The sequence below is a fragment of the Aspergillus puulaauensis genome, chromosome 3 (assembly GCF_016861865.1).
Source record: "Aspergillus puulaauensis MK2 DNA, chromosome 3, nearly complete sequence".
In the NCBI taxonomy this organism is placed as follows: Eukaryota; Fungi; Ascomycota; class Eurotiomycetes; order Eurotiales; family Aspergillaceae; genus Aspergillus; species Aspergillus puulaauensis.
Genome location: NC_054859.1, coordinates 1,476,023 through 1,495,376, shown reverse-complemented (window position 1 = coordinate 1,495,376; position 19,354 = coordinate 1,476,023). Strand labels below are relative to the sequence as shown.

General features: G+C 53.4%; 3 protein-coding genes across 3 annotated transcripts; 2 read left to right on the top strand and 1 right to left on the bottom strand.

Moving 5' to 3' along the window:
• Positions 1-1,323: 1,323 nt before the first annotated feature.
• dapB (dipeptidyl aminopeptidase dapB) lies at positions 1,324-4,164 on the top strand (the record flags this gene model as incomplete). The annotated part of the gene is made up of 3 exons (XM_041701712.1): positions 1,324-3,652; positions 3,701-3,970; positions 4,043-4,164. 3 exons carry the CDS (start codon positions 1,324-1,326, stop codon positions 4,162-4,164), a joined length of 2,721 nt encoding a protein of 906 aa, XP_041554569.1.
• A 444-nt stretch (positions 4,165-4,608) lies between these two features.
• Positions 4,609-13,488, bottom strand: gtb3 (glycosyltransferase family 4 protein; the record flags this gene model as incomplete). Its single annotated transcript, XM_041701711.1, has 3 exons — positions 4,609-13,230; positions 13,281-13,370; positions 13,423-13,488. 3 exons carry the CDS (start codon positions 13,486-13,488, stop codon positions 4,609-4,611), a joined length of 8,778 nt encoding a protein of 2,925 aa, XP_041554568.1.
• A 1,774-nt stretch (positions 13,489-15,262) lies between these two features.
• Positions 15,263-17,703, top strand: agd3 (putative extracellular serine-rich protein; the record flags this gene model as incomplete). The annotated part of the gene is made up of 2 exons (XM_041701710.1): positions 15,263-17,380; positions 17,437-17,703. 2 exons carry the CDS (start codon positions 15,263-15,265, stop codon positions 17,701-17,703), a joined length of 2,385 nt encoding a protein of 794 aa, XP_041554567.1.
• Between the last annotated feature and the right edge of the window lie 1,651 nt (positions 17,704-19,354).

Sequence of the window (19,354 nt, the reverse complement as noted above, 5' to 3'; positions counted from 1 at the left end):
ACTCCAGAGACGTTTAAAGCTAAAGCGACGGACCTTGAGGGAACTCCAGGAAAGAATGAAAGGAGAAGTTGGGGGAAGAAGAGGAAGAAAAGAAGGCGAAAAGGAGATGACGACCGACCTGGAGACAAAAAAATGGGGTTGGCGTCACTCAACCTTCTTGTCTTCCCCATATCTCCCCGGCTAATAATATTCGCCAACCAAGCTCCATTTTCTATTCTTATTTTCATTATGCCCCCTGCGAATATGTGAGTCGTCTCTCGCGTGCCTCAGCCCTGTAGCCCCGCTGGCGTGGCAGAAGGATCGACAAGGCGTCAAGACGCATTCACAACGAGAGCCTGTTCATCCTGGCTGTTCTCATGCCAATGGATAGCGATGGCTGATGCCACGACATGCCACGATCTTGGCGGGCACTCCCTACACAGCAGGCATCCAAATTCCAGCTTCTTGAGCCAATCTTGCTTGTTGTCAGACACGAATCTCCAAGGATGATGCATTTGCGCTCATCACATACCATAAAGTATAAACTCTCCTAGGTGATGGTGGAGATTCCCAGCCTAAACGGTCACACTTCATTCATATGGAGCTAGTCGAGCCAACTGACTTGATATGGACATCTTGCTGGTCGACCAGGATGAGCTACAAATGCACCAATGGTGGATTACACGTTGAGATGCACCGCCACCGGTCTGGACTATCTACATAGCACTCTGCCGGGAATTATAGACTTGACTAACTAAAGGGCTAGGAAGGGTAAGGTAACGATGAAATTTCAAAGTCCATGTTAAATTTTGAATCGTGTTCTATTTAAAAGCGTGCGAATTGCGGGTACACTCATGAACAGCGTGGCTGACGCTATTCGCAATTCGCAATTCGCAATTCCAAAGCGATAAGCCAAATGTGGTTCTGAACCACCAACCAGTTAATAATAAATAGTCGAGAATAAGTGATTATTTCGGAACCTTGACTCTCGGCTGAAACGCACCTCGTAGTACGTAGATTGGAAAATGGTGCCGGTCCCAGATAGGCATCAATAGACTGTGGCGGTGATTATTGTTTCCTCAGGTTTCTCCGCCTCCGCGCTGCCTGTCTGACATGTTTCACACTCGCATTCCCTTTCACTCCTTCTTTGCGAACCTTTGAGATGGCTTGATCGGTCTGAGCTTTTTCTCGTTGTATTTATCGCTTTGAGGCGTGTTTTTGCGCTTCTGCCCTTCCCTAACCCCGTCAAGCGCCATTCCCGTGATCTGCGTCGTGCCTGATCTCCGACCCTCGTTCGATCTCGATTTACATCACCTCAAGTCCCCGTTGAGCCAAAAAGGCATCATGCATGGCTCCGAAGATCGCGAGGAGTCCGAATTGCTTCCTATGAATCGCCGCCGTTCCTCCGCTACTTCTGCGACCACCGATGACTCCGGGTTCTCCGTTGATTCCTTCGAAGAACAGAAATACAATGTCGCACCGACCGATACACTAGGAGGTGCCCGAGGAACAAGATATCGTGATGAGGAGGATGGAGAAACTGAAACCAACGAATCGTTCATTCAAACGAAATCTTCAACAAGCAGCCGTTCGCGTCGAATTATCTGGCTGCTGGCTCTACTTTGCGTCGGGGGATGGGTGCTCGCGTTCGTGCTGTTTGTGTTCAGGGGACGTTCTGATATTCAGCGCTCATCAGATATATTCCAAGTGCATGAGCCTGGTCCTAATGTGCCTGGTGTAAACGCTGGGAAACCCGTGAAGTTGGAACAGGTGCTTTCAGGAGATTTCGCGCCTAGGGGTCACGCGATTTCCTGGATTGCTGGACCTGATGGCGAAGATGGGCTGTTGGTCGAAAGAGGGGAGAGTGATGATGGTTATCTGCGAATCAACGACATCCACAGCAAGGAGGGCGAAACGAACAGAGTACTGATGAAGAAGAGTACTGTCAAAGTTGGCGAACAGACAATTTCACCCTCTGGTACGCAACCGAGTCCCAATTTGAAGAAAGTACTGCTTGTATCTCATATGGAGAAGAACTGGAGGCATTCGTCGACCGGGAGATATTGGATCTTTGACGTGGAAACTCAAACCGCCGAACCTCTGGACCCTGACAATATTGATGGGCGAATTCAGCTAGCTCATTGGTCGCCCAAGTCTGATGCCATTGCCTTTGTCCGCGGCAACAACTTGTATCTTCGAAAACTTTCTGCCAAGGGCGTTGTGCCCATTACCAAGGATGGTGGCGAGCAACTGTTTTATGGCGCCCCTGACTGGGTATATGAAGAGGAAGTCTTTTCAGGAAACAGTGTCACTTGGTGGTCTGACGATGGCTCCAAGATTGCCTTTATGCGGACGAATGAGTCGGCCGTCCCCGAATTTCCTGTCCAATATTACCTGTCTCGGCCATCAGGAAAGGCGCCACCTCCAGGGTTAGAAAACTATCCGGAGGTGCGGGAGATCAAGTATCCAAAGGCCGGCGCTCCCAACCCATTCGTCAGCCTACAGTTCTTTGATGTTGACGCGAATGAAGTGTTCTCTGTTGAAACGCCCGAGGACTTTGGCGATGACGACCGGCTTATCATCGAGGTTGTATGGGCCAACGAAGGCAAGGTGCTTGTGCGGACGACGAACAGAGAAAGCGACATCTTTAAGATCTTCCTGATTGACACTAAACTCCGGGAAAGCAAGCTTATCAGGATACAAGATGTGTCCGAACTTGACGGCGGATGGGTAGAACCTACCCAGTCCACAAGATTCATCCCTGCCGATCCGGAGAACGGACGCCCGTATGATGGCTATATCGACACCGTTATCCACGAAGGATATGATCATCTAGGATACTTTACTCCTTTGGACAACCCAGAGCCTATCATGCTCACCTCTGGCGAGTGGGAGGTCGTAGGTGCGCCTACTACTGTGGATTTGAAACGGGGTCTGGTCTATTTCATAGCTACCAAGGAGGAGCCGACCCAGCGCCATCTGTACAGCGTCCAACTTGACGGATCAAATCTACAGCCGCTGACTGACACCTCGGAGCCAGGCTATTACGGCGCCTCGTTCTCGCATGGAGCTGGGTATGCAGTGCTCAGTTACAAGGGCCCTTCTGTCCCGTGGCAAACCGTCATTAGTACTGAGGGCGACAAGACCACGACACTGAAAACCATTGAAGAAAACGCGGATTTGAAAACCAAGATCCGCCAATACGCTCTTCCGACGGAAAAGTACCAGAATATCACCGTCGACGGCTTTACCCTCCAAGTCGTCGAACGACTGCCACCGCATTTCAACCCGGCGAAGCAGTACCCTGTTCTTTTCTTCCTATACGGAGGCCCAGGGTCTCAAACCGTGAACCGCGAGTTTAGTGTGGATTTCCAAACGTATGTTGCGTCGAGCCTCGGCTACATTGTCGTCACCGTCGACGGACGAGGCACTGGCTTCATTGGACGAGAAGCACGATGCATCATTCGAGGCAATATCGGGTACTACGAAGCGCTCGACCAGATTGCTGCCGCCAAAGAGTGGGCTCAAAAGCCATACGTAGACGAGTCCCGAATTGCGATCTGGGGCTGGAGTTATGGTGGGTTCATGACATTAAAGACACTCGAGCAAGACGCCGGCGAGACCTTCCAATACGGAATGGCTGTGGCGCCTGTAACCGACTGGCGATTTTATGGTAGGCACCCAGCCTAGTCCCCTATTCACCAACTAACGTGGTAAATAGACTCCGTATACACAGAGCGCTACATGCACACCCCACAACACAACCCAGATGGCTACGGCAACACCAGCATAAGCGACATGGCCGCGCTCCAGAACAACGTCCGCTTCCTCGTCATCCACGGCGCCTCGGATGATAACGTCCACATCCAGAACACGCTCACCCTAATCGATAACCTGGATCTCGCGGGCGTCCAGAACTACGACGTCCATTTCTATCCTGATTCAGACCATAGCATATTCTTCCACAATGCCCACATCATGGTCTATGAACGTAAGTCCACCTCCACTCCAGCCTTCCCCCCTTCGTCTTGAACAGAAAAGAAAGGTGACTGACAAACAACAGGCCTTTCGAGCTGGCTCGTCAATGCGTTCAATGGCGAATGGCATCGAATCTCGAACCCAAAGCCGGACGACTCGATGTGGGAGCGGCTTACGAAGAGGGTTCTGCCTAGTTTTGCACATTAAATCTGTCTATGTCTATAGGTCTCGCAAATATATTTATGTCTATATGGAATGGATGGTGAACGGAGAGTTATTTCGGGTTTGCTCTTCCTCTTTCTGATGTTTACCTGTTTGATGAGCGTTTTGTTGGAACCTGGAGCGTTTTAGTGGATATATTCAACATTTAGAGCACTTGATATCTCGGTAGTTTTACTATGAAGGACATTCTCATTTTAGATCTTTTTTGCGATACTCATTCAAATGGATTCTATAGTTATTCCAACGTTCTGGATAACTAAATCAAGGCAAACAAGGTAAATAGATAGATAGATAGATAGATACATGACCAAATTAAGTAAGAAACAAAATAAATCAAACCAAGTCTCTAAGGTACATAGCTGCATAAAGACACATGAACACCATCACCTTCCCCGCAACCCTAATTAGACCGACCTATCCATCCACAACTTAAATAGAAGTATTATTCACATTCGCATTCCCATGTCCCTCCAACCCCCGAAAAACACTCGACTGGAAAAATTCCTCCCTCATGATGGTGCTAACGTCGGAATTGCGATACTGCTGCAAATCCTCACGCTGTAGCCCGCGGAGCTGCTCCCGTCCTCCCGTGGAAAGACTAGCCGAGCGAGACCGGCGTCCTGCTGCACTGGCACTGGCGCGCGTAAACCGGGGAGATAGACGGCCTCCGCCAAAGTATGAGCGGCGGTCCGTGGGTCGGGAGGTGGTATTGGAAGTAGAATTGGGGGTTTGGGAAGCAGGAGGGCCTTGGAGGGAGTGGCGGGGGGCGAAGACGGGGAGGGGGGAGTTTGGGAGGGGGAGGAAGGAGGAGGCGTCTGTTGAGGCGTTGGAGAAGCTGGAGTAGAGGGAGGAGGGGCGTGCGTTTGTTGTTGTGTTGGTGCTGTTGTTGCGGAGGTGGGTTGGTCGGTTGGTATTGATATTTGTATTGGCATTGGTGGCGGTGGTGTTTGGGAAGGGGGTGGAAACGGAGCTGCTATACAGGGTTGACATACCAGAAGCGGCAGAAGAGCGCCACGAGTGCACGGCGCTGCGGGGGATGGTGATGACTTCCTCTTCTATGGGGAGGGCCTGCTGGATGGCAGTTGCGATGTCTGCAGGCTCGTTGTGGATTCCCGGGAGACGCGAGGACATCATCTTGGCCGACTTGCCGATCCAGAGCATCTGCTCGTGCTCGCGGAGGTAGCGGTCACCGCTGAAGGACTTTTGCACGATCTTGCGCGTCATCATGCCCAGTTTGCGGCGGTGGTCGGACTTGTCGTACATGCGCTGGGTGATTCTGGCGACGTCCTCGGGGGTCGGGGACGAGGGAAGGACTGGTGCAGGTGTGGTGTCGTCTGCGTACTGGCTCCATTCGCCGAGGAGGGCGAGCATGGAGATTTGCGCTCTGGCTAGGGCAACGGCGTCATTGGGGGCGACGACGGCGCTGAAGCGGGAGAAGTCGTCGGGGTCGCTGAGGACTCGTAGAGAGGCGCCCACGTCGGTGCAGACGACCGGGGCGCCAGTTAGGGCTGCCTCTCCCAGAGCCAGGGGGAGACCCTCGGAGAGAGACGAGTTGAGGAACAGCCAGGTGCTCTCCAGAACCTTCATCGGATCGGCTGTGCCGCGGAGAGTCACTCTTCCTCGGAGACCCTTGGAGGCGATGATCTCCTGGCACTCGGTCGAGTATGTAGGCGCCTTGTCGATTGCGCCGTAGATGTCGAGGTGGTAGTCGTCGAACTTCCACTGGTTGATGATGATGTCGGCAGCGAGAAGCGCAGTCTTGATGTCTTTGGCGTACCAGACGTGCGACAACATCGTTACTGTAGGCCGGTCCGATTTGATCTCCTTCACCGGGGCAAACTTCTGCATATCAGTGATACCATTGACAACCGGGTCGACCTTGCGACGGAAGACATTGCGGTGCTCGATTGTTCCCTGGCACGTCCCAATCTCGATTTCCCATCCTGGGTTGAAGAAGTCGGCGCACGGCGAGATGATATCGGCATGGTACAGAGTGAGCGCGGACGTGACTCGCATAAGTCCAAGGAGAGCATTGCGAACAAAGGGAGAGAGCTTGCAAAGAGCAGACGAGAGGCAGAGGTTTGTCTCTCGCCAGCTAATGGCGTGGTCCCAGATCTGCAGGGTGCAGTTCCTCTTCATCTTGCAGACAACACCGTAGGAAGCACTGACACTGTGATGCGATGCCTGAAACACGCTGGGGATCTTCTCAGGGATCGGAATCGAGAAGATGAACAGATAGCGGAACCAAAGCTCCAGCGCGACGTCAAGAGTACCCAGGGTAGGCAGGTCAGTGCTGAACCACTCGGAAGATGGCATGGTGTTTGGCATTTCCTGGGTAAGCCACAGCTCTCTCCAGCTTTCCTTGACGATGCTGCTGTTCCAGATCTGTGTCCAGTGTCGCGAATCCTGGAAGAAAGTGTTCAGGTTGACCAAAGCCCTAGTTGCCTGGCGGATATCTGCTCTGGAGAGATGCACGGCACGAGCTCCCTTGACCAGCGCCGTCAAAATAGGAATAAAGTTCATCTTGATGTCCATGTCATTAGCAGACGTGACATTCTCCACCTCCGAGTCCAATTTATTCCTGAACAGCCCGTGGGTTGGCGTGAGAAAGTCCATCCCCCACAGCGGAATCACCTTGAGCGAGAGGATATTCTGCTCCGTCTGATGCTTGGGCACCCCAAAGTCATTCGCCGACTCGCATATCATGTGCCACTTAATCGTCCTTAGCGAATTGATCATGTCCCTCCGACACGCAGACACACCACCTCCCTCGTTCGGCCACGTCCCCGTATCCGCAGCCATAACATGCAGCGACTTCTCCGTATCAGACCCAAAGTCCTTAGACCGTGTGTTGACAACAGCATCACCCCCGGGCCCAAAATTGAACAAGTCGCTGACTTTCACGGCCAGCGGGGTCCAGCTGGATATTCCGTCATCGAGATCCGCGCTGGCTGAGATGGTATCGGCGCGTAGCTCTAGGTATTTCTTCGCGGATGCGAGATCGCCCCAGTCACGGCTGCGCCAGTACGGTGATAGTGTCCTGTCTCTTCGTAGCAACCGCTCGTCCATCCAGCGGACAATGATACCGTCAAAGTCCGGGCGATCCTTCCAGGCCTTCCAGATGAGGGAGCGAGCACGCGATGTCGAGACGGGGAAGCGCTTCCTCGTCAGTCCGAACAGCCGGGTGAGGATGTTGGAGCTGAGACTCTCGCAGTAGAACAGGGGGTTATCGTGCACGAAGCTAGTGAATCGCGGCTTCGCGAGTACTTCGAGGAAATCATGCTCGATCATCGGCGGCGTCTGGATCTTCTGCCCGTTAAGCGTGGTGAAGATGGTCGGGTGGAACTTGTGGTCGTATAGCCAGCGAGCCTCGTAGACGTCTGGACCCTGGACAAATGTCGCCTCGGTGACCTTTGCGTGAGGGATCCAGCGCTCGACTTTCTCGGGGTGCCGGAGGGGAGGCGCGCACCAGGATACAGTACAGGTGATATGTGATAGAGCAAACTCGGCGCGGAGAAGTTCATCACCGAATTGGGGGTTCTTGCGGTAGTGATATTTAAAGCGGATGAGGTTGCCGTCTTTCATATATGATCCGGCTTCAATCAGGCCTTTTCGGTTGTACTGCACGCTTTGAAGGTGGTTCTCTCCGCGGACGCATCGTCGGCCCATGGGGATCTTCGACTCGGACAGCTTCAACGTGAGACTCTTCTTAGGTGAAGACCGGTAGTCATAGTGGTATTCGTTTATAACGTTGCCGCCCTTGTACTCCTGGCGGATAAGAAGCAGGAGATCCTTGGAATACGCACTGACGCAGCTGAGGCTCTTTGTCCCCTGGGGCTCTGTCTTGGGGGTACCGGCATAATAGAAGACCTTGAAGCCCCCATTTGGCTGATCATGCCGGAAGGCCGTGAATGTCCCATCAAGACTTTGAACGATGTACCTGCTCTTCTTGATGTTGATGGTCATGCCCTTCGTCTCGTTCCAGAGCTGCTTGACATTGTCCCGGCCGTGGAAGAGGAAGAACGAAAGGCCCATATCCTGCATTGCCTTGCCATACCTCCAAACAATGCTCAATGCAAACGTCGCCGGCACGCGGAGTACAGTGGGATAGTGGCTCATGACATGGTTATACTCCCTCTGGAACTCCGGATCCGCAACCATAGCAACAACGACGAATTTCAGCGCCGAGCCGATAATGTAGTAAACCGAGAACAGCGGCTTCATAATAAAGTACGCAATCGTCGGAAGCTGCTTCGGCAGGTATGGGATATAGGGGGGTGTCTCGGAGTCCTTGAAAGCACCCGCCTCACCAGTGCCATATCTCGCATAGTCCAGAATACTGACAGCCGCCGCAGCTGCGAGGTTGCTTCGCGCAATATGAACCGCCAAGTCCTTGATATCAAACTGGCAGATACTCTCCTCGAGCAACTGGTAATGTTTCTCGGCTAACCGACACGGCTCGCCGAGACAGCGGCTGACGAGTGCTTTCCTTACAGCCTTGGGCAGCGTCTCCCAGTGGAAATCGCATTCGAATCCAAGACACAGCTGTCTGAGGAGTTCTCTCTTGGCCCAGCGGACGACAAGCGGCGTGTCGGCTTCGTCTCGGAGCTGGCGCGCTGTGGTCTCCGTCACGCCTGCAGACACAAGCGATTCGGCCAGGACTGCGTGCTCGTGCGGGATTTGCATGACAGATTCCGCGACGGCGTGGAGGAGGGTCTCTGCAATGACCTGGCAGTTGGCGCTGACGTCGATTCGATGGTTCAGACCTCTCCCCACGGCGACGGCAAGCTTCAAATGGTCTTTGGCGCTGCAACTCAGGGCGTGAATACCAGGGCCAATCGAGCCGAGAGGGACGAGCTCGATCAGGACTTCTCCGGATTCCCACGCTTTCAGTGCAGTTTCAACAAGCTCCTGTGAGTGCGGAAACGCTTCTTCGACTCTGGGCTCCCGTCTTCGCGAGAGGAGCATCTGCTTGACTTCAGTCCCTGGATGACCAGCTGGGTTGAGCTTGAGACGGGCGTCCGGGGGAGTGAGGGAGATGCTCTCGTAGAAAGTTTGCAGCTCCTGCTGGCTCCAGTCAGGGTCTTCCCAAGGCGCGGTGTACGCATGGAACGTCTTCCCCAGCTCTACAGGCGAGTCGACACGCTTGGGCATGCCCATCTTCGCCGGTATTATGGAGAGGAACGCCACAGTCCATGTGGCCGCTCCTAGGCCGATAACCTGCGAGTACAGGAAGTGCGGAAGGCAGACCTTCAGCGCAATCCCGATAGGCAGCCCGACGAGAGATCCAATCATCAACGGCTTCAATGCATGCGGGCCCGTGAAGATCTTCGTGTACTGATACCACAGCAGGCCGGTGTATGCCCCGACGTAGGCAAGGAACATAATCATAGCCTCGAGTCGAGACTGGAATGTCCAGACAAGGGCTGCAGAGAAGGCGAGGCCCCAAGAGTGCCACATGAGAAACTTGCCCAGTGTCTTCCAGTAGACCTTCCTCTTGAACCGGACATCTCGCTTCTGCGAGTCCCGGATATCCTTAGCCGTCTTCAACGCCTGCGGCTTATGGCTTCCAACAAGGCTATGAAGCTCCTGGGCCTTCGTATCAATCAAGACAGCCCCGATCAGGTAGTACGCCAGTGCGAACCCAACAGCCATGCGATACGCCGACGTCAACGACGCCGACAGACCGATCAGATGGCCACCGCTGAGAAGCTCCACCCACTTATCCAGAAGCGCAATAACAAAGTACACCACCCCGCAGCCGATTTCCCTGCTGGACTGCCGCCAGTGGATAAACGCATTATGCAGCCGAATGCCCCGTTGGGCACTGCGGAGCGACTCCAGCGCGACCTTCGTCTGTGTATTCCACCCAGAACTAAAGGGAATCGGCCTAGGCACATCAGCGTACCGACAGTACCAATCCAAGAGGAAATTCGTCGCATCCCAGTCCCTCGCGAGTTCAAGAACAAGTGTATTTTTCGTGGTATGTCGCGAGAAAAACCAGCGGTTCAGCTCTGCAGAGACGTCCTTGATAAGCGCTTCCCTGGATAGCTTCAGCACGGCCGGGTCGCTCAGATTTCCGAATACCTTCTCGTCGCCGTCGGCGTGGGTCTCGATGTACCACTTCCGGATTTCGGTGTCGTCGGTTCTCCGCAGGTTCTGGTACCAGGTTACCCATTTTGCAGCGACGCTTCGAAGACCCAGGATTAGAGCGCCGATGAAGACGTAGATGACGGCGATGTATATAGCGGAGTCGTGGCCGGTGAATGTTGTGACGATTGGCGAGATGAACAGGATCGGGATACAGGCGAAGATGATCTTGCGGCCAGACAAGAAGGATGACCCTGGGTAGCTGAAACTGGCGAGACACGCGAAGCCGGAGAAGTAGGTCGTGAGGGCGACGAGATACAGGTAGAAGACGATCCCAGCTCGCGGGCCGTTCACGCCAGATACCGCGACAAATCCGATCAGTCCACCGGCGATAGTGAATGCCAATCCGGCAATGAGTCTTATGAGGATGAACATGTTTGTCGCGGCGAACGCCATCGAAATCAGGTAGTAGGGACCACCGCACGCAATCCAGGTCCCGATACCTCCAGACAACAGCAGCGAGATCATCAAGGCAGTGGTGGCGCTGGTTTGCTCTTCATATGTCATAAAGGCAGACAGATACAGGCCACGCCCAATAATGGTAAGAAGAATGATATCGATCAACGCCGGGAGGGCAAAGACGCTGAGGAACGTGAATCGCTGGTACCCACGCATCGGCTTGACTTTATCGTCGGGGTTGACATCGATCTGTGCACCAGCATACGATGTCGCCATCTCAGGGGCACCATTAATCCAGTCCGGAAGGTCTTTATCAGAGTAATTCCTGCGGAAACGATCCGATAGCAGCTTTCCAAACGCACTGGGTGAGATGTCGAAGTAGGCTTCACAGCGCGAACCAAGGGCAAAGGATTCCGCAAAGGCAGCAGCTTGATCGGAGTGAGCGTTGAACAGAGGATTCCGGTCCGTCACCTCCTCGTAGATCTCGTCCAGGGCGCCTTTTCGAGCAGCGCAGAATAATGCAAGGGCCATGGTATCGGTGTAGGCGTCGACTTGTCCTTCCATCAACTGACAAAAGCCTTGGGAGATCTGGGCAAGGTCTGCTTCGCGGCGCTCTTTTAGTATTTGAGGGAAGACGGAGTCGACTTCACGGAAAAGCGCGAGACATTTTGAGATGGAGGGATAGGTGCATCCTTGCTCACGGTACCACTTGATGCGAGAGGTCACCAGCGTGTCAGGAGACGCGGAGCCTTCCAGATAAGAGACCGTGTTGACCTGTTTTAATTGCTGTAAGGATGTCTCTTCTACAAGCTGCTTCTGGACATATGCACAGATAGCTTTGGTTAGATCACTCGTGGCGTCTGTCAATGACATGTGCTGCAATAGTAGAAGTTTCTCCTCAGGGCTCAGCACGTCGATATCCTGCACCAAACGACGAGGCAAGCCAATCTCGTCCACAATGTCCTTTGAGAACTTGGCCAGAGCAACTTCTGCTCCAAAGCAAACATGTCGAGGACAGCCTTTGGCAGACAGAAACGTATGGAGAATAGTCCCTGCCAGACCCTGCACGTTCTTAGAAATGAAGATATCAGCCCCATCTGCATCCATCTGATACACCGACCAGAACCGTATATCCGTGTTCCTGCGGAATCCAGAATCCAGCCCAAGATGCACGCGGAGCTGGTCATTACAAGCCAGCGTATAGAGCTCCTTCACATGGGCAGTAAGTTGGTCAGATGAACCCCAATTCGACAGTGCAAAGCCATCGTGAAACTGCCGCAGCAGCACGCCTAGACTATTGACTTTGGACACGGGAATTGGATGAAGCAGCCCAAGAGACCTCAGCCGCTGCTGCGATCTGAGGATTTCGGCAAACGAGCTGGCAGTGGCTTCTGCGCCTAGCGGGAAACAGCCAAAGGCCTTGTACTCTACTCCTCCGATGGAGGTGGACAGCGGGTTACTCTGAGACATTGTTTGGGAAACCCATTCTGGCGGATCACGCACTGCCGTTGTTAGACCCTCGTGTGTGTGCTCGTGTTGTTCCATGGATGCAAAGAGCTCGCGCAGAGCTGGGAAGAACGGCGTTAATTTGGCCCATCCTTCGCTGGAGTCACTGGCTTCATTATTGATAGAAGAGTTGGATCTCCATGTCTCGTGCGCGCTCATGATCTCGGGCTCCTTCAGCCATCCAAAGGACGAAAGAGGCTCTGGTAACTTAGTGTTCAGACTGGCATTCTCCAAAGCAGCCTTGCGTCCTATCCAGGGGATGGCGCTGTAGAAGTTGCACCATTGCAGAGACCTTCGAACCACTGCGTTCGAGAGAGCGGCGTCGTCGTCGATAGTTTCCCACGCCACCACGACAAAGTTTCGCATGCACGCTTCGGACACGAATGCCTTGATCGTGGCTTTCATTTTCTCGAGTTGGAAGTAATCCCGCTTCTGGCCGCTAGGCAGGATACTTGCATTCCTAACCACAAGTCCCGAGATGGCCTGGTTCTGCAGCACATTCCGGTCCGGTAGGAAGTTTGGCGGTGCTGTCTCCAGGTATATCGACAGACCGGACCGTTGGACTGCTTCTAGTACACTAGCCCAGCATCCAGAAGCAAGCTTTCCCTCCCAGTTGGCGAACAGGATCCCGGTAAATGCGGAGCCCTCAAAGACCTCGCTCAGCGCCTTTTCAATTCTGTCGATCGTCGCAATGGTCATGTCCTGTTTAGGGCTTATATCTTGGAAGTCAAGTCGGCCTAGAATCTGCTTCCCTGCAGCAGATGCGACGGCTTGGACTACCCCTGGTTTATAGGGATCCACGATTAACATATCCCATTCGCGCAGGAAGCGCATTTGGCTTTCACTCAGAAACTCGTCGAACTGGCCCAGGTAGACGCCGACGGATGACGGCTTCTGCCATGTTGACTGAGTGTTTACCAGCGTAAGCTGTCTCCGCGACAGCTCATTAATCCGTGCAGATGCAGCAGCTGGCACCTTTTCTGGATGTTGCCGCGACTGTATGGAGTTAGCAATGCACATGTTAATATAATTGGAAAGGCTGTTACCTCGAAATATATTATACATCTTAATATTGAAGAATATACAAGGTATACAAAACCAAGTGAAATGCTACCCAATATAATGCCAATCAAAACCTGTGATAATTAGCAAACGAAAAAGAAAAGAAAAGATGCGTCGAGTACTTACGAACTGCCACCATTCATTTTTCATATGCGCCCACCCAACGGGCGAGACATGGAGGATTTGTGTCATCCTTATTAATTATTAAGACGGCCGTGAGAGAGTAACGAAAGACATGGACAACGAGATGAGGTTGTCTATAAGGGGTGGACGTCTCGGATGGGTAAATAGGTGATGGCCTCTAGGAGACGACCATTGTTTCAGCCCGGAAGGTATATACGCTGGCTGGGTATATAAGTGGAATAGCAATGAAACCACGGGCGAGTCGTAGTAAGGCACAGTAAGCAGAAAGCGAAGGAAAGGCAAAAAATAAAAGAAACAGGGTGTGATTGAACAGGTAGAAGGCGTCCAACTCTGCGGCGGCGAAAGCAGTTAACCGCGCCAGCTCATCAAATAAAAATATGAATGGCAGACCCTTAGACCTCTTGTCCCAAGGTAGCGTTCTTTCAAGTCATTTGATCTGTCGAGAGCTGTCATCAATTGTCTTTGGGCTTTGTCCATTTGCCGATGGGTTTGGGTATGGAACCGCCGAGACGGTGTCGAAAGTGCAGGACGGCGGGGGCGCCGGCGGGCGAGTATAATGACAAAAATAGAGAACCTTTCTAGCTTCTATAGACTAGACCAGCGCTAGGGTATTAGGTCTCAAAGCGCAATATGTTGGCTTGTTGAGGCAATGTCTCCGTCAGCCTCAGGATGAAGATAACTCGACAAACCTGGGAGGAGCTCGCTAAGCAGCGTGGCACCGGCAGCCCAGAGGACAATCCGGCCGGCCATGATGGGACGAAAAAGCCAAACGCAGGTCGGTGTTTACAGGTTGCCACGAACGAGAACTGAGATGTTGTGGAATCGGCCTGCATGGTCCAGTGCGCTCCCAGACCGACCAGCCGTTTCCAGGAGTATATCGCGCGATGAAACACGGCAGGGCCAATCAGAATGGCCATTGCCACGAATTCTGAATATTCGCCTTCTTTCACCGAGTGGAGGACGGGTGGATGTGATGGAGATTGAAAGAGCATGAGAGGTCTGATGCTGCTAGTCCAAAAAGGGACAGAGAAGAGAATTACGGCGGTTTACAAATACGGCTACGTTACACGGGTATTATTAGCGACAGTACATTACATACGCTACATACCGTACAGGCTCAGCAGTCACCCCAATTGCTGCTGCTCCCCTGCATCGTTATTCGAGTATCGACTGACTGCACGACAGTGGCTGTCAGTGCCTCGTTTCCATTGCACAAGGACGGTCCTGGCGGCGCCTTTCAATAAATTAAGATTGACATCCCCAAACTTTCGTCTCGAGAATCCTCGATCTCGCTTCCTAGGCCTTGCTCTGGAAACCCGGATTGTTTGCCCTGTCGATTATAGCGCCGTGGCTTTGATGCCTGGCTTCAATACCCGAGTTGGTTCAATAGATTCCTTCGGCGCCACTTGGAACTACTGCAGACTAAGTTGGAGGCGACTGCTCGAGGCTCGAGCCTGACGAGGTGGAATGTATCGCTTATACTAGCCCTTCACCAGCGCATCGACCACCCCATTTTGCGATAGAGCAGTTCTTGGGTAGATTCACGATGGACAGGCCCGGTCTCAGGTGGTTCAGGCGTGCAAGAATCCCGTGGTGGATCGGCTGGAGGTGAGACGAGGAAAATGAGGGCGACAGCAGGGCAGCATAAATAGCCCTAGCTGGGGATGTTGATTGTGAAGGCATTGCATTGTCAACAGGTCCAATCGAGCGATCAACTCAGCACCGATCAGCGCCCTGCTTGCTCCACCTCGTTGTCATTCGTTTGGTTTCAATCTAGTCGCTCGTTTGCCTGTGCCTGACTGCCTGTCGCGGCCAGTTCACAATGGTCGCGCCCACGATAGTGCTCCAGCTCGGCTGTTTCTTTGGGTTCTTAATCTGCGACACTCCCCGTGGTGTCTGGCCTGAAGGACGACCGTCTGTCTCTCCGTGGCCTTCTGAGACGCCAAGTTCAGGCATTTCCACCTCCACCGGAGGAATTACTACGTCCTCGGGAGATACGAGTGTTCCTGTCACTGTTACGCCAACTGTCCCCCCTGGCACGACCCTGACGACTCTGCCTTCGTCTTCTGCTTCTGATTCGACTACTTCCGACTCTCCTCCTTCTAGTACGATTGTCTCCAGTCCCGATACCTCTACTATTAGTACCTCTCCCACTACTGTTACTAGTAGTAGTACCACCATGTCCGTCACTACAAGCGCCGTTCCTGCGGCCACTGGCACCCTTGCTGCCAACATCCTGATCCTTGCTCGCGACTCTACCCAGGCCGATGTCGCCTCCTCTGGTCTCAATGGCTACGGTATCCCCTACACTACGCTTCTCGTCCCCCAGGCCGGTGTTGAGCTTCCTGCCCTGAACTCCTCGTCTGGTGGAAACTTTGGCGGCATCGTCGTCGCTGGCGAGGTCAGCTACGACTATGGCAGTGACAGCTGGCGCAGTGCCTTGACGGACGACCAGTGGAACCAGCTCTATGCCTACCAGCTAGCGTATGGTGTGCGCATGGTGCAATACGATGTCTTCCCCGGCCCTAACTTCGGCGCCTCGTCTGTCGGTGACGGCGGCTGCTGTGCCGATGGCGTTGAGCAGCTGGTGTACTTCTCCGATACCAGCGACTTCCCGACTGCTGGACTGCGAACTGGTTCCGATGCTGGCGTGAGCACCGAGGGACTGTGGCACTATCCTGCCACCGTCAGCGACACCAACACCACCAAGAAGATCGCCTCGTTTGCTGCTGGCGGCGGGGTCAGCGGCGAGTCTGCTGCAGCAGTCATCAACAACTTCGATGGACGCCAGCAGCTGGTCTACTTCATCGGCTTCGACACCGTCTGGAGTCAGACATCCAACTACCTGCAGCACGCATGGATTACCTGGATCACCCGCGGCCTGTATGCAGGACACCGCCGGGTCAACCTGAACACCCAGATCGACGACATGTTCCTCGAGACGGACATCTACTCGCCTGCTGGCCAGATCTTCCGCATTGGCACTGCTGATTTGGACGGCATCACCAGCTGGCTCCCAACCATTCGTGGCAAGCTCAACGCTGGCAGCACGTACTTCGTCGAGATCGGCCACAACGGCAATGGTAACATCGAGGCTGCTGTCGAGTCCGCCGGCGAGAGCACCTGCAGCGGCGGTGCCATTGAATACGACTCGCCCCCGGACACTGAGCTCGAGTTCCAGAAGCCTCTCGGCAGTGGAACGAATCTCTGGCCGTCGTCTCCGGCCAACTACACCTGGACGACCAGCTGCACGAACCAAGACTCCCTGCTCGTCTGGTTCCAGGAGCACCTCAACGACTACGCCTATATCTCGCACACCTTCACCCACCTGGAGCAGAACAACGCCACCTACTCGGATGTCTCCAAGGAGATTTCCTTCAACCAAGCGTGGCTCAGACAGGTTGGATTCACCGAAGCCCAGCGGTTCACCTCCAACGGCATCATCCCTCCTGCCATCACCGGGCTGCACAACGGCGATGCCCTCCGCGCCTGGTCTGAGAACGGCATCACGAACTGCGTAGGCGACAACACCCGGCCTGCCCTGCTCAACTCCGAGAACGCCATGTGGCCGTACTTCACCAAGGTCTCCAGCGACGGCTTCGACGGCATCCAGGTCAACCCGCGCTGGGCAACTCGCATCTACTACAACTGCGATACGCCTGCCTGCACCACGCAGGAGTGGATTGACACCTCTGCTGGCGCCGGAACCTTCACCGACCTTCTCGCGACGGAGCGCGCTGAGACTCTGCGTCACTTCTTCGGCCTCCACCGCGACCCCTTCATGTTCCACCAGGCCAACCTGCGCAACACCGGCATCGACCCTATAACCGTCAACGGCGAGACGGCCCAGATCTCCATCTTCCAGGCGTGGGTTGAGACCGTCGTTGCCGAGTTCACCAGGCTCGTCAACTGGCCTGTTGTCAGCACCACTCACCAAGAGGTACCCCCCACCTCCACTATTATACTTGTCTTCTACATACTAATCATCGAACGCAGATGTCCGACTACTTCCTCCAGCGCTACCGCCGCGACCAGTGCGGCTACTCGCTCAGCTACGTCCTCGACGGCAACAGCATCACCGGCGTGACCCTCTCCGCCAACGGAAACTCCTGCGACGCCACTATCCCCGTCACCTTCCCCGACGCGCCGTCCGACACCCACGGCTTCTCGACCGAGCAGCTGGGCAGCGACCCTGTGACTGTGTGGGCGCAGCTCTCTGGGTCGCCGGTGACATTCTCGCTGGCCAGCCCTATCGCGCTGTAGCTGGAGCTGAAGCTGTAGCTTGCGGCGACATGGACGATTGGTTGGATGGCGAGCTGCCAGCGCATGGAGCTGGAGCAGGAGCAGCGCACTGAACTAATTCTAGTACTGTACTTAATCCTTGGTTGACTAGTTGTAATGCAGGTAAAAGCGGAATGAATATCATTATCCAATATCCAGTGTATACATCGCTGCAGCGCGCGTCTTGGCTACATCAGAATGTCTCACTTCCCCTCAGCCAATCTGCCAAAGGAACAAGCCAGAAAGACAAGTCCCGGTGGCGCCATGCTGCATGTCTCATCGACTTTTTCCAGCCATCTTATTAGGCGATATTATTAGCCTGTTCTCATCCGCCTTCCAGTTCCTGTTTAGCATCCCCAGACTTCATCTAATTTACAGCAGATTCCGATATTAGTTGGCCTATCACCTGTGCAGCATTTTCGTTTTCGCCTCAGCCTCGTATCCACGTCTCTCCATTCTCCAAGTCCAAGTCCAAGTCCAAGTCCAAGGAATAAGGATTCCTTCGATGCGACTCTGCGCTGTTGGCAGTGCATTACTGTCTTGACTTATGCTCTTACCTACAGTAGTTTCTACTCTACGACCTAATAACGGCTATCACGGCAAATCTGTTTTCTCCTCGGGGTGTTCCTTCGTCTTCGACTACACTGGCTGTCATTGTATTATTGGCGCAGGCTCAAGCTGTCATTGATTGCTTGCTTGTTTAGCCTCTCGTTTTGAGGGGCTGAGTCTGTGCAACCTGTATTCCATTGAATATTGGAATTGCCTTGTTGAGCAGACCATTTTTCATCCGATGATGGATGCGTTACTAACTAGTTAGTTAACTACTAGTTAGTTATTTCCTTATTGTTTGGTAAGCATAGAGAAAGGTCTCTATTATGAAGGACGTGCGTGCTCTGGACTCCGGCGTAAGGCACGTTGGCACGGAGATAACAGCTCCTGTAACTATAGTCAAGCTTCCCTGTCGGTTAATATTTCCTTCTCCTTTCCGTTGTGCGACGGGTTGAAACATGTTCTTTGTTGAGGCAGTCCTCGTAGAGTGGTCTACACTTACTAGTCACACTTACTGTCGATATCGCAGACAGCAACAGCACTGCAACTTCCAGACGCAATCTCAGTCAGTCCTCCGTAGAGGTACTTGGTACCGGCAAAAAGAGGGCACGGACACGGGCAGGGGCAGGGGTACAACAGACGAAAAAGCAAACACGATATTAACTCCAGTCTCAACATTTGTCTCAACATTTCGCTGCACAGCCATTGCAACCAACCACTTCAGCATTGCAACTCTGCGCTGACTCCTGAGCCTACAATGCATACAATGTCTCACTCAACTTCAAGTCTTCTCATCAGACGATGCGAAAAGAAAAAGAAATTGGACAGTTCCAGGTCTCACCTCATGCAGCCAAGACTGCGCTGGTCTGCCAGGGCATGAGGCGAGTCATGGTGTCTGTCGGCTTTGGAGTGGCAAGCCCTAAATTTCCTCCAGCCGGTAATAAAATACCTACCACTCGGTATTTATAATACAGATATACAGTGTATTGTATTTGAGATCTGACCCATTTGTTCCGTCGATTCAGCCCTAACCGGCTAGCTCGCCCAGCCCAGCAGTTCTCGATTCTCGAATTAGAGCAGAAAA